Here is a 13,806-nt window from a genome sequence, read left to right on the forward strand (position 1 = left end):
GAAGGAAGGTTGGTAGGAAGATGGGTTAAACACATGATGTAGATTAATGATTATGTAAGTATTGAATCACTAAATTGTATATCTGAAACTAATACTACACTGTATGTTAACTAACTGGAATTTAAATTAAAACTTTAAAAAATTCCATTTCATGAAGATAAGAACTCTCAAATACTGATATTAATTCTTCAGCATACAATTTTAATTGAGCACATTCATCTCTTAGAAGGCACTTATAGAATCCTATCAGACTTTCATCTTGACATTTGCCTTTTGCATTTTATTATATTGGAGATGATGGGTTCTGGACAGGGGACCCCAGGAGTGCCTCTTTCACATGCCTGTTATGGTCCTGAAGACAATCAAGACCTAACAGACTTAAGGAGAGCTTTTGGCCTCCCCTTAACTGCCTAAAAGAGTTTAGATAGGGGACCAGCACCAGAAAGAGAGCTATTGCCAAAGACAACTTTTTTTACACAGGGAAGATTTTGCATGGCATGGCAAACTTTTGTTTACCAAACATTGACTCTTCTCATCTCCTGTGAATTGTCTTCATCTCCTTTGAAGTCCCAAACCCATACCTGCTTCTCCTTACCTTGGGACTGCATGTAAGCCTCAATTGCTTATCAGTGGGTCTCATATATTTGGAACCCCCATACTTAGGAAATTAAATTTATTTTTCTCCTCTTAATCTGTTCCACGTTAATTTAATTATTAGACCAATCAAAGAACAAAGAGGGGTTAAGGGAAAATTTTTCCTGCCCTAGAGAGATCAATCATTTCCAAATGAAGGTCAGATGTTATATTTCTTTATACTTAACTCCTTGCCCCATTTTCATAAAAAGTTTTCATATTCTCAGAAATCAGCAAATCCCTGCACTCTACATATATTGCAAAACTTTTTTTAGGTACAGCTGTTTTTAAAGTCCGTCTGTTCCTCATCTCATTTCTACTTGTAGGTGGAGGAAGGTAGTGAGGAGTTTGGGGTTCTATAATGGAAGAGAAAATATATGTGGGAGGGGAAATTACTGATTATGGCAGCATTTTATATCTCTCAATTGAAATATTAAGAATACATATTGTTCATAGTAGAATAATTATAACCATATATAAAAAATGCTATGCTGGGGCGCCTGGGTGGCTCAGTCGGTTAAGCGTCTGACTTCGGCTCAGGTCATGATCTCTCAGTCTGTGAGTTCGAGTCCCGCGTCAGGCTCTGTGCTGACAGCTCAGAGCCTGGAGCCTGTTTCAGATTCTGTGTCTCCCTCTCTCTGACCCTCCCCCGTCCATGCTCTGTCTCTCTCTGTCTCAAAAATAAATAAACGTTAAAAAAAAATTTTTAAAAAGGGCTATGCCTTGTCACTCCTACCTAACACAGTGATATTAGTCACTACCCATTTTAAGTATGGGTGAGGATGTTAATTCTGCCATACCATGATTAAAGTACATACATTTCCCAAACTTTGTCATGTGCATTCATGTTCTTCAGGGTCACAAAGTGTGATTTTGCTGTGACAAGATTTAGGATTTTAGTTCCCTATTATAACTCATTTCCCCTGCGCAGAGATATGAATTTTAAAAATAAGTAACTTTTTTGTTACACCTCAGACTAATCAGCCACTTCTCTACATAGCAAGCTATCTTTACCCAGTGATGCATTCATGCATTATGGCTTTTACACAAAGTCAGTGTTCTGAAACCTAGAACTCATTGACTTTCACTGAATTGAAGATTACACAATCTCCCGGAATTCCATAGAGTCCTATAACCTGGATTCCTGTGTGGAAATGGTGTAATCAGGGGGAGTTGAGGTCCTTAGAGTTAAAACTCAGAGTCTGAAATACAGAAATGCTATTGGCCCTAAGGATTTTCCTTTGAAGAACAAGAATAGAGGCATTGGCCCTGTGGAGGATAAAAACAGATGCATGTGGCCATCATACATGGGTTGGGGAATTAGAGTTCTTTTTGGAGAGAGAAGCTGGGAACTGGTAAGTAATTTCCTGGGTGGACTGAGAAAACAAGGGAGAAAACTGTTGGAAACATAGCAGGGCCTTAAAAAAAGGAAACAGGTGGCTATTTGATTAGTTCCTCCATGAATCATTCTAAGATAAAATCCCCTACTCTACTTCTACCTTGAGTTTTATACTGTTTGTAGCTGATAGGAGAAATAGAACACTTCTGAGGTTATAACAGAAAAATATATGGCCAGTATCCTTGGTACTTTACTAAAGATTCTAGGAGGCAGTGTAGCCTGAGACACAAAAATCAGTGTGACTAATTGAGGTGGCATGAGGAAGACAGAGGAAGGAGAAAACTGAGGAGCAATTTCTGGAAGGCATATTCATCAGTGTCATTGGATTCCTAGGCCAGTGTTCTTTCTTTACACTAGTGGTGCACAAATAAACATATGATATCTATGAGCAAATTTTCCAGTTGGGGATGCTTTCTTCAATGTCATACATTGTTACACCATCCGAAAGAAAGAAAGAAAGAAAGAAAGAAAGAAAGAAAGAAAGAAATATAGATGCAGACAGAGAAGGACTGGGGACTGAAAACAGAAGGAGTGTTAAAATTTTCAATTCATTCAAAGGTATAGTGAGCAACATGTTGCTACACTCAGTAATAAGTCTTAGGCAGATCTAAAGCGCTCAATCACATTTAGGTTTTTTTTTTTTTTTAAATTTTTTTAACATGTATTTATTTTTGAGACAGAGAGAGACACAGCATGAACGGGGGAGGGGCAGAGAGAGAGGGAGACACAGAATCGGAAGCAGGCTCCAGGCTCTGAGCCATCAGCCCAGAGCCCGACGCGGGGCTCGAACCCGCGGACCGCGAGATCGTGACCTGAGCTGAAGTCGGACGCTTAACCGACTGAGCCACCCAGGCGCCCCACATTTAGGTTTTTTAACAAGACTGAGAGCCCAACATGAAGCTGAAGAGAAAGGTAAGGAAACAAATAACATCCTGAAGGAGCAATGTGGCTGTAGTGATTTGAGAGCACCTGATGTGGTGTCAGTAAATTTGTTCTGATGGGTTAGTTCCATGTATTAGCCATGTAAAAACATTAATAAGTCTCCTTAATTAATGAGTTCAGTTTCATTATTCACTACTGATAAAACTATCTACATTATAGGGAGAATAACCAAGAATATATGGTGCCTGGGTGGCCTAGTCAGTTGGGCATCCAACTCTTGATTTTGGCTCAGGTCATGATCCCAAGGCCATGGAATTGAGCCCTGTGTCAGGCTCTGTGCTGAGCATGGAACCTGCTTGAGATTCTCTCCCTCTCTCTCTCTCTCTCTCTCACCCTCTGCCCCTCTTCCCTGCTTGCACTCTGTCTCTCTCTCTAAAATAATAATAATAAAAGAATATTACTGTGCTTTGATATCTCCTATTTCATAACCTGAAGAATAGTTAGTACCCATGATGATAAACAGATTTCCTTACCCATATCCATACACAGAAATAGAAAAATCCTTATAACTCACTTGGAAGTTCACTAATAAAAAGACTTCCAACCATCCTAGTGTTCACTATTTGATACATTCTCATTGGTCTAAGAATGTAATAATGCTTAATTAGGAACAGAGTACGAGAGCTTAAGAGATTTAGTATAGAAAAAAATTCTATCTATTATCCATCTATTTATCTATCAATCAATCATCTATTTATCTATCTACCTATCAGTAGATAGATTATCTTCATGGTAAAGAGCCAAGAATCCTGTATTCAAGATTTATAGTCAATGATACTACACTAATATCAGTTACTCATCTATAATACCATAATAATTACCCTTATTTAATATAATAAATATCTCTCATGAGGTAATTAAGATAATTGAGATGATTTATGCAAAAAATTTTATAATACTAATTAATTCATTGTAAGCAATCAATATACATTTGCCTAAACTGTTCCTTTTCAGAGAGACATCAAAGTTAACATCAAAGTTGAAGAATGTAACATACCCTTTAACTGGTCGCCATGGATGATTACAACTGTACTACACTGACACTAGCATCATTCCTATTGAATGGATTGCCTGGCCTATAAAGTGCACATGTGCCTTGTTACTGCACTGGGGAATTATGGGCTCCTCTATCTCAATCATCTGGAGGAGTCCCTACACTGGCCCATGTATTTCTTGGCCTTATTCTTCTTCATTGACATTGTTCAGTGTACTAGTTCTGTACCCAAAATGCTATGTATCTTCTGGTTTGATCTCAAAGATATTAGCTTCAATGCTCACCTGACCCAGATGTGCTTTCTCCATACCTTCACAGGGATGGAATCTGGGGTGCTCATATTCATGGCCCTGAACCACTATGTGGTCATCTGTTATCCTCTGTGCTATGCCACTATCATTACCAATTCTATGATTGCCAAGCCTGGGTTTCCCACCTTTTTTTTGAGGTGTGATACTCATCATTCCCTTTACATTACTCACCAAATGCCTATTATATTGTAAGGGCAGTATAATTTCCTACACCTACTTTGACCACATGATATGGCCAAGTTGTCCTGTGGCAATATCAAGGTCAATGCAATCTATGGTCTGATGGTTGCCCTTGTGATTGGGGACTTCAACATCCTGTGCATCACAGTCTCCTAGACAATGATCCTCCAGGCAGTGGTCAGTTTCTTCTTAGCAAAGTCTGAAGGCCTTCAGCACCTGAACTGTCCACATCTGTCCACATAGGACATCACCCATGTCTGACCCTTCTTCACCTTTTTCACCCACTGTTCTTGCAGTTATACAATCCCCCACAGCGTTCACATTTATAGGCTAACTCATGCCTGCTCCCGCTGCCCACCCTGAATCCTATTGTCTAGGGGATAAAGACTAAAAAAATACACGAAGCTGGAAGAGGGTGGCGTAGGAGGACGCTGGGCTCACCGCGTCCTGCAAGTCACTTAGATACCACCCACACCTGCCTAAATAACCCAGAAAACCACCAGAAGACTAGCAGAACGGATTCTCTGGAGCCAAGAGTAGACAAGAGGTCCACAGAAAAGGGTAGGAAGGGTGGAGAGGCAGTGCACGCTACATGGACTGGCAGGAGGGAGCTGGGGTGGAGGGGCAGCCCGCTGGCAAAGCGGAGCCCCCGAGTCTGGCTTGCAAAAATAGAGGGGCCAGACGTAGTGTGTTCTGACAGCAAGCAGGACTTAACACCTGGAAGGTTATAAGTCAACAGATCTGCTCAGAGAGCGGGAGGGTTGGAGGACAACGGGAGGGAGAGTTTTTGAGCCCCAGACGACAGAGCTCAGCTTGGCGGGGAACAAAGGCGCTCGCCAGCGCCATCTCCTCGCCCATCCCCCAGCCAAAACCACAAAGGGAACCAGTTCCTGTCAGGGAGTTTACTTGCACTGTGCAGACGCCAAACACTGTGCTTCTGCGGATCCATCCCTCTGGTGGGTCTGACTCCCTCCAGGTGCTGCAGGGCCCCACCTGAAGTAGATCTCGGAAAGAAAAGTGAGCTGACCTACCCCTCCCACCCTGTGCACCTTGCCAATCCACCCCAGCTAATACGCCAGATCCCCAGCACCACAAGCCTGGAAGTGTGCAAGTAGCCCAGATGGGCCAGGCCACCCCACAGTGAATCCCGCCCCTAGGAGAGGGGAAGAGAAGATACACACTAGTCTGACTGTGGCCCCAGCGGTGGGCTGGGGGCAGACATCAGGTCTGACTGCGGCCCCGCCCACCAATGCAAGGTATTCAAGACAGCACAGGGGAAGTGCCCCGCAGTCCTGCACCACTCCAGGAGCTATCCAAAATGACGAAACGGAAGAACTCCCCTCAAAAAAAACTCAAGGAAATAACGACAGCTAACAAACTGATCAAAAACGATTTAAACAATATAACAGAAAGTGAATTTAGAATAATAGTCATAAAATTAATCACTAGGCTTGAAAACAGTATAAAGGACAGCAGAGAATCTATTGCTACAGAGATCAAGGGACTAAGGAACAGCCAGGAGGAGCTAAAAAATGCTATTAATGAGCTGCAAAATAAAATGGAGATGACCACAGCTCAGATTGAAGAGGCAGAGGAGAGAATAGGTGAACTAGAAGATAAAATTATGGAAAAAGAAGAAGCTGAGAAAAAGATTAAAAAATCCAGGAGTATGAGGGGAAAATTAGAGACTAAGTGATGCACTAAAGAGAAATAATCTATGCATAATTGGTATTCCAGAGGAGGAAGAGAGAGGGAGAGGTGCTGAAGGGGTACTTGAAGAAATCATAGCTGAGAACTTCCCTGATCTGGGGAAGGAAAAAGGCATTGAATACCAAGAGGCACGGAGAACTCCCTTCACACGTAACTTGAATCGATCTTCTGCATGACATATCATAGTGAAACTGGCAAAATAAAAGGATAAAGAGAAAATTCTGAAAGCAGCTAGGAATAAACGTGCTCTAACATATAAAGGGAGACCTATAAGTCTCGTGACCAATCTCTCTACTGAAACTTGGCAGGCCAGAAAGGAATGGCAGGAAATCTTCAATGTGATGAACAAAAAAAATATGCAGCCGAGAATCCTCTATCCACCAAATCTGTCATTTAGAATAGAAGGAGAAATAAAGGTCTTCCCAAACAAACAAAAACTGAAGGAATTCGTCACCACTAAACCAGCCCTACAAGAGATCCTAAAGGGGATCCTGTGAGACAAAGTACCAGAGACATCGCTACAAGCATGAAACCTACAGACATCACAATGACTCTAAACCCATATCTTTCTATAATAGCACTGAATGTAAATGGACTAAATGTGCCAACCAAAAGACATAGGATACCAGAATGGATAAAAAAACAAGACCCATCTATTTGCTGTCTACAAGAGACTCATTTTAGACCTGAGGACACTTTCAGATTGAAAGTGAGTGGATGGAGAACTATTTATCATGCCACTGGAAGTCAAAAGAAAGCGGGAGTAGCCATACTTATATCAGACAAACTAGAATTTAAATTAAAGGCTGTAACAAGAGATAAAGAAGGGCATTATATTATAATTACAGGGTCTCTCCATCAAGAAGAACTAACAATATAAATGTCTATGTGCCGAATACGGGAGCCCCCAAATACATAAAACAATTCATCACAAACATAAGCAACCTTATTGACAAGAATGTGGTAATTGCAGGGGACTTTAATATCCCACTAAACCAAGGAAACATAAACTAATTAAAAAGAAATCCTCACAGAGGAGTTTATAAAGTAACTTCCTATCACTGATTTCCATTCTCCAGATCTCTTCCCAGAAAAAATATCTGATACCAGTTTCTTGTGATTCCTTCCAGAGCCAATTTATGCATGTCTCCTCATTTCTTTTGAAAGCTACCTAGCATCACATTATATTGATGTACAGTAATTAAATGTAAATAGTTCTTTGTTGGTAATCATCTACATTGTTTCTAATCTTTACAGTAAAAATTAAAAATATGAATACATTAATGTTCAAGGGGTTAGCTTCTTATCAAAAAAACACAGAAAAATAAAAATCTTTTGAGCACAGACACTTTAGCACAGTACAAGAAAGTATAGAAATAACTAAAGAGAAAGGAAATCATGATAATAACATGATTTTGTTCACCAGAACAATTCTTGGAACATATCAAGTGCTAAATAAATATTGGTTGGAACAATGGACAGTTGGATGGACAACTGCTAGTCTATAAAATGGGAGTTCTTTCACCAGCTGGAAAGTCAAATAGATATTGAAAGAAGTTCTAGAAGAATTTGTCTGTATCATAGATAATACGGATAGAGTGGGATACTAAGGACGTTTGAGATCTACAATCAAATGGAGTTACAAGTTAGGTTTAATTGAAGGATTCTCTCCATGGATGCCCTCCAGAAATATAGTTGGCTCCTAAAACGTTCCATGGAAAACAGTCACTGTTCAAGCTTGTTAATATTGGTAGTATCCTAATGTGCAGATCAGGGCACTTGTCAGCCATGTTATAATCAGTTACCACAAGGTTTGGCTGCAAGCCGTTGGGTGATCCTGAAGGGTTTGATTCTCATCCCCTGATACTGAGTGGCAGAAAGTGGTGAGTGGTCAAGTCTCCCAAGTGACATACTGTTTAATCAGCATTATTTGGACCCATCTCCACCTCCACCCCCTGCAAGCTCCCTAAACACTCTAGTTATTATTCCCCCATTTAATGAATGTGAGCTGGTAGAATAAACGTAGAAGCCAATTTTCTAGCTGATCTTATTATCTTGGATCCTGGTATCTGCTTATCCCAGGCAAGGGATTGGTAATTTAATATAATTTAAGAACCCACAGCCCAAGGGTCAGTGTTCTTTTCCTAGAGTCTGACATCTGGCCCCACAAAGTATCTGCATACTACTCCAGAATAAATCAAAGAGCCACTTTAGAGGTAGGAACAGTCAAAGTGACAGTAACAAAGTTAAGGAACGGAATGGGGAGGAAGGTCATCAAATATTTATGGTGACTTGTTTTCCCATATGTGCAATTTCGCAGTGGTGAATATCTCATAAACAGAAGCAATATTCTAAAGTTGTTTTTTTTTTAATGGCTCAGAAGGGCCTTAACCAAGATGTCATAGATTTATTGAAGGACAAGGTAAGCTAGCGTCTAGATGTGGAGGAAGGAGATGAACTCCAGTGTGCAGAAGAAAATACAATTTAGAAATCCAAATGTAGAAGAGACTGGTGATGAAATTCACTTGAATCTATAGGTCATAACAAAGGAAAGAGACAAGTGAATTCCCCGTCTCATCCTGAGACTGAGAGCATCACTCAGATAGCACACCATAGCTGGGCTGCTATTTGTCCTCATTAAATGGGAACAAGAAGAGAGGTTTACTGTGTATGGTACATGTATGGTACTATGATTTCCCTTCTTCTTCCCCTCATTGTGTACTTGATAATTTGCAAGGCGAAACCAAGTGAGTTCATTGAGCTAACAAGTGACTTTCCCTGATTAAAGTGACAATTGAGATTTATTATATTCGCAACTCTGTTTTATGGCAAAATCACTGGGTTTTAAGGGGTCTCTTCGTGATTGTCAAAGCTCATGTACTCAGTGATCACTAAACTCACAGCATCTGGAAGATAAGGGTAATAAGAATTACAAAATTGTACTTCACCCCTAAGAGATTAGAATTGTCAAACAGTTATTCCACAGATGTGACCCTGGGAGAATCACATGCCAAATTTCCTCCTGGGACCCTGGAGTTACCTGATGACTTGAATGACAAATCAGACACTGACTTCCAACTATAGACTCTACTGCATACTAGTTTAAGCACTGCAAAGATAATTCACTAGCATTAGAATATCAAAACCTTATCTAATTTTTATACCATGCTTTATATCTTCAACAGGTCTGGGAGCAAGAGACCACTGGAAAGGCTGATACAAAGACAAATTGTATTTGCCTAGTGCCTGCTTCCCCTGAAGAATTAAATGAATGTTATTCATCATGACATAAACACATTGAATAAACTCATTCCTTATAAACTGAACCTTGGTGGTGTTCATGAGTATATTTGTCACCATCCACCAGTGTCATCTTCAATGTGTCAGTGAGGAGACTCTCAGTATTATGGATTTAAATGGCCTGGGTTTCTGATGGAATTGGATAGGACAAATAGAAGCCACTCCTTGGAATAAGTGGTTAGATTTGAACAAAAAGGACATAAAGCTTAGACAGCATGAGAAGGAATGTCTTAACTCTGAATTCTGACTTGGCAAAATAGGGCTGTTTCTTTCACATCACAGTGATGTTGGATCCCATGGGAGGGATACTGGATCTCTGTGTATGAATCCAAAATGCAATATGTAACAGAGGACCTAAAAACCCACTACTGCTCCAATTTCTGTCATTGGATTACACAGTTCTGAAAGATTTGGCATGAACACTGTCTAGCCACCTTCCTTAATTTAAACCAGAGTAGGAATAACTCAGAAGGCCTTGGGGCCTCCTCCTCACTGCTATCCATTACAACTTTGACGCCATGACATTAGCATTATTTTTATATTCATTATTTCTCCAGGCTGTGTGATACATTTCCAATTATATTACCTTTATTCTGTTATTGTAAGTCAAAGTCAACACCTTTTAAAAGTTTAATGCTATTAGGCCAGAGGTGAAACTGGGGGATAGAGTCTGTGGCGATGGTCAGAGTAGAGACTAATAATGGAAGGTAACAACCATAGATCCCATAGTTCAGAAATAGAGCCACTGGGGGATTACTATCTTTTTTTCAGGAAGAGGAACCTTCCAGACCCTAGGGATTAAGGGCTCTGTGGGAGATGGGCTGGGGTTTGGAAGTCTGTTGCAGCGCAAGTATAAACGTTCTTTTGTAGGCATGACAAATGCAATGAAGTCAGAAAGGGAGATATTGCTGTAGGCTGATGCTAAAAGAACCATGGTCATGGCTAAGACAGGTGGTGCTGCTCAAGGCTGTGTTCTGGGATCCAGACACTGTAAATAAGGGATAGAAGTCTGAGAACTAGTTGCAAACAAGAAACCCCTGAAATAGGGTTAGGGCTGAGGAACAGAAGAGCATAAGGTAGGTATTGTTTAAATATTTTTGGTAGGAGTAAAGTCTCTTACGTGGTTCTTCTTAATTTCAGTTTTTTTTTTTTATTTTTAAGTATAGATCAACCAGGGTATTTTTTAAGTGTATTTTGTTTTTGTTTTTGTTTCTGCTATCCAGAATTTTTAGAGTAAATTTCTATAGAAATTGCAATAGAAAACTTGAGAAAGCTCTTGGAAATAAATACTTCCTTGATCTATCTTACCTGAGTTTCACTGAGCTGAGGGGCTTGGGGAAACCTTCCAAGCAGCAGTACCTCACTCCAGCTTACCACACCAACTAAATACCAGAGAAAAAGAAGAAAATAAGAAGGAAGAGTTCAATTTCCTTCTTTACTCTTCACAAACTTGCTACCTGATCCCCTAGAGAGAGTCACCAGCTTTCCTAGAGGCCTTATTACATATACAGCCTTATCAAAGAAAAGCAATTATTATTCCTTCCGATTCATGTACCACAGGCCCAAAAGAGTATCCTTTCCAGAATTCAAATCCAAGTGTCATTCCATGTCTTAAACATATTTAAGAGAGGAGTGTGGGAGGAGGATGGACAAAATGGGTGAAGGGGAGTTGGAGATATAGGCTTCCAATTATGGAGTAAATAAGTCACAGGAATAAAAGACACAACAAAAGGAATTTGGCTAATGATATTGTAGTAGGGGTGAAATGGGGGCAGATGGTAGCTACACTTGTGAATATAGAAGTTGTGCACTTAAAACTAATGTAACATTGTTTGTCAACTATACTCAAAAAACAAAAACTATTTAATGATCATTATTACCTTTACACTAAATTATCCTCATATTGCATTCATTTATCTGCTTAAAGCGAACTTCCTTCATGATAAATTTAAAGTGACACCAGCTTCATTATTATCCAACCATCATGTTTTGTTTTTCTTTAAGTCATTTATATCTCTTAATATCTACCTGATATATATGTGAATATATACATATATGACACCTATACATATTATGTATACCCACACACACTTATTTTTTGCCTATTTGGATACTGTCTGTCTCATTCCCAGAATAATAATATTATAAAATCAGATTTTCTTCAATCTGTTTGCTACACTTAGCAGAATTGTTAGTATTTTTTAATGTCTGAATGAATCTATACTTTCAAGGCTAGCATGAAATCTCTTTCACAATTTCCCGCTGATCACCACTCCAAATTTATTGTATTCTTTTATGGGATATAGTATGACTTTTTAAATGTTTGATAATTTGTTTTCTCTGTGATTCCAAAAGAACAGAAAGAAGATGTCCCCCTCAAATGATACCAAGCTCCACCCCTGCTATTTCCTCCTGCTGGGAGTTCCAGGTCTTGAACAGATGCACATCTGGATTGGGTTTCCTTTTTGTTCTGTGTATTTGATTGCCCTTGTGGGGAACATCACTATCCTGTTTGTGATCAAGACTGAACACAGCCTTCATCAGCCTATGTTTTACTTCTTGGCTATGTTAGCCTCCATTGATCTGGGCCTGTCCACATCCACCATCCCCAAAATGTTAGGCATATTCTGGTTTAATTTAAAGGAGATTAGCTTTGAGGGCTGTGTCACCCAGATGTTCTTTATTCATATATTCACTGCCATGGAGACTGTTGTGTTGGTGGCCATGGCCTTTGATCGCCATGTTGCTGTCTGCAACCCTCTGCGATACAGCCTGATTCTCACTAACAGAACGATTGGTCTCATCCTTGTTGTTGTGTTTGGTGTCAATTTCATTTTGGTTATCCCTCTGGTGTTTCTCATCTTGAGACTTCCCTTTTGTGGACACCATGTAATCCCCCACACATACTGTGAGCACATGGGAATTGCTCGCCTAGCCTGTGCCAATATAAAGGTCAACATGATATTTGGATTAATTCTTATATCACTGGTGTTTGTTGACGTGGTTCTGATCGTCATCTCCTATGTGAGAATACTCCGAGCTGTCTTCTGCCTTCCTTCCCAGGATGCCAGACTCAAAGCACTTAATACATGTGGCTCCCATATCTGTGTTATCCTAGCCTTCTTTACTCCAGCTTTTTTCTCCTTCATGACTCACCGGTTTGGCAGGAACGTTCCCGTATACATTCATATTCTCCTTGCCAATCTATATGTGGTTGTTCCACCTGCCCTCAATCCTGTCATCTATGGAGTGAGGACCAAGCAAATTCGAGAAAGGGTTTCAAGCATCTTTTTGAAAAGAGGCTGACATAAACTGTCTCAGATATTTATTTTAATCTAGGTAAAAGAGATTGTGTTTCTCAACTACAGAATCTTGCAACAGAAAAAAAAAAGACTCTAAACTTAGTATTATTTCATTAATAATATCCCTAAATATCCCATCTAGAGCATATAATGGGATTAATGTCCAAACAATCACTGTGAAAATTTATGGAATACCTAAAGCTTTGGACAACTTAGTTACAAAATTTTATTACTTTCCTGTATAACCTCTACAGAGCAGATCTTATGGACACGACTATGTGGAATAAAATGATTCTTTTTATTTGCAAACAGTTAACTCTGTTGGCCACATTACCAAATATATATATATATATATATATATATATATATATATATATAAATCAAGGACTATAGGCATTAAGTAGTTGTGACGGATTCTTTCCTTACTTTCTTAATTGCTTATTTGTTTTTATCCATAGTTTTATTGATACTTTATTATATGCCAGAAACTTATAAGTCATAGAAGTATAAAAATAAAAATATAAATGGTGTTTCAAGGTCTCATAGGAAAAAGAATTAGGAGAAAATTTCCCTATGATTGACTCTGTGTGGAATCTTCCCAGACTCATCATATCTATGCAGATCTCCCATAAGTGTCTTACTGTTCAAAGTGAACTAGTCTGTCTGTAGATGCATGTATACACAATACTGCAAAACTTATAGAAATATAAATGTATTTATATTTCTATCAATCTCTATCAGTGAAGGGGGACTTCACAGAAATATCAGTATGGTAAGGAATTTAAGATGCTCAGGAATAATACCTCTAAATGGGTGAATTCCTATACATCTCAATTATATTCTCAAAGGTCGAATCTAATGCCATAGATAGTAATTACTCTCAGATTCATGAACTTTAGATATTCATTCATTCATTATTAAGCACTTTGGCACTTTTTAATTTTCACTTATTCCTCATGGCTTATCAGCTAAGCCTCAGTATCCTATGCTCATTTTATAGTTTTTGATCAATAATATGTATTTGGCCAATGTTTA

The 13,806-nt window shown here is 39.2% G+C and overlaps 1 protein-coding gene and 1 pseudogene across 1 annotated transcript; both read left to right on the top strand.

Annotated features, from left to right (window-relative positions):
- The first annotated feature begins 4,063 nt into the window (after nt 1-4,063).
- LOC101085570 lies at nt 4,064-4,836 on the top strand (annotated as a pseudogene).
- Nucleotides 4,837-11,836: 7,000 nt separating this feature from the next.
- On the top strand, nt 11,837-12,775 carry LOC101097169 (olfactory receptor 52E4-like). Its single transcript, XM_003992878.2, has one exon. It carries the CDS (start codon nt 11,837-11,839, stop codon nt 12,773-12,775), a length of 939 nt encoding a protein of 312 aa, XP_003992927.2.
- Nucleotides 12,776-13,806: the final 1,031 nt, after the last annotated feature.

Source organism: Felis catus, chromosome D1, assembly GCF_018350175.1.
Source record: "Felis catus isolate Fca126 chromosome D1, F.catus_Fca126_mat1.0, whole genome shotgun sequence".
Classification (NCBI taxonomy): domain Eukaryota; kingdom Metazoa; phylum Chordata; class Mammalia; order Carnivora; family Felidae; genus Felis; species Felis catus.

Bases quoted from the DNA above. Each gene is read 5' to 3' on its own strand.
- LOC101097169 (XM_003992878.2), top strand. From the start codon at position 11,837: ATGTCCCCCTCAAATGATACCAAGCTCCACCCCTGCTATTTCCTCCTG.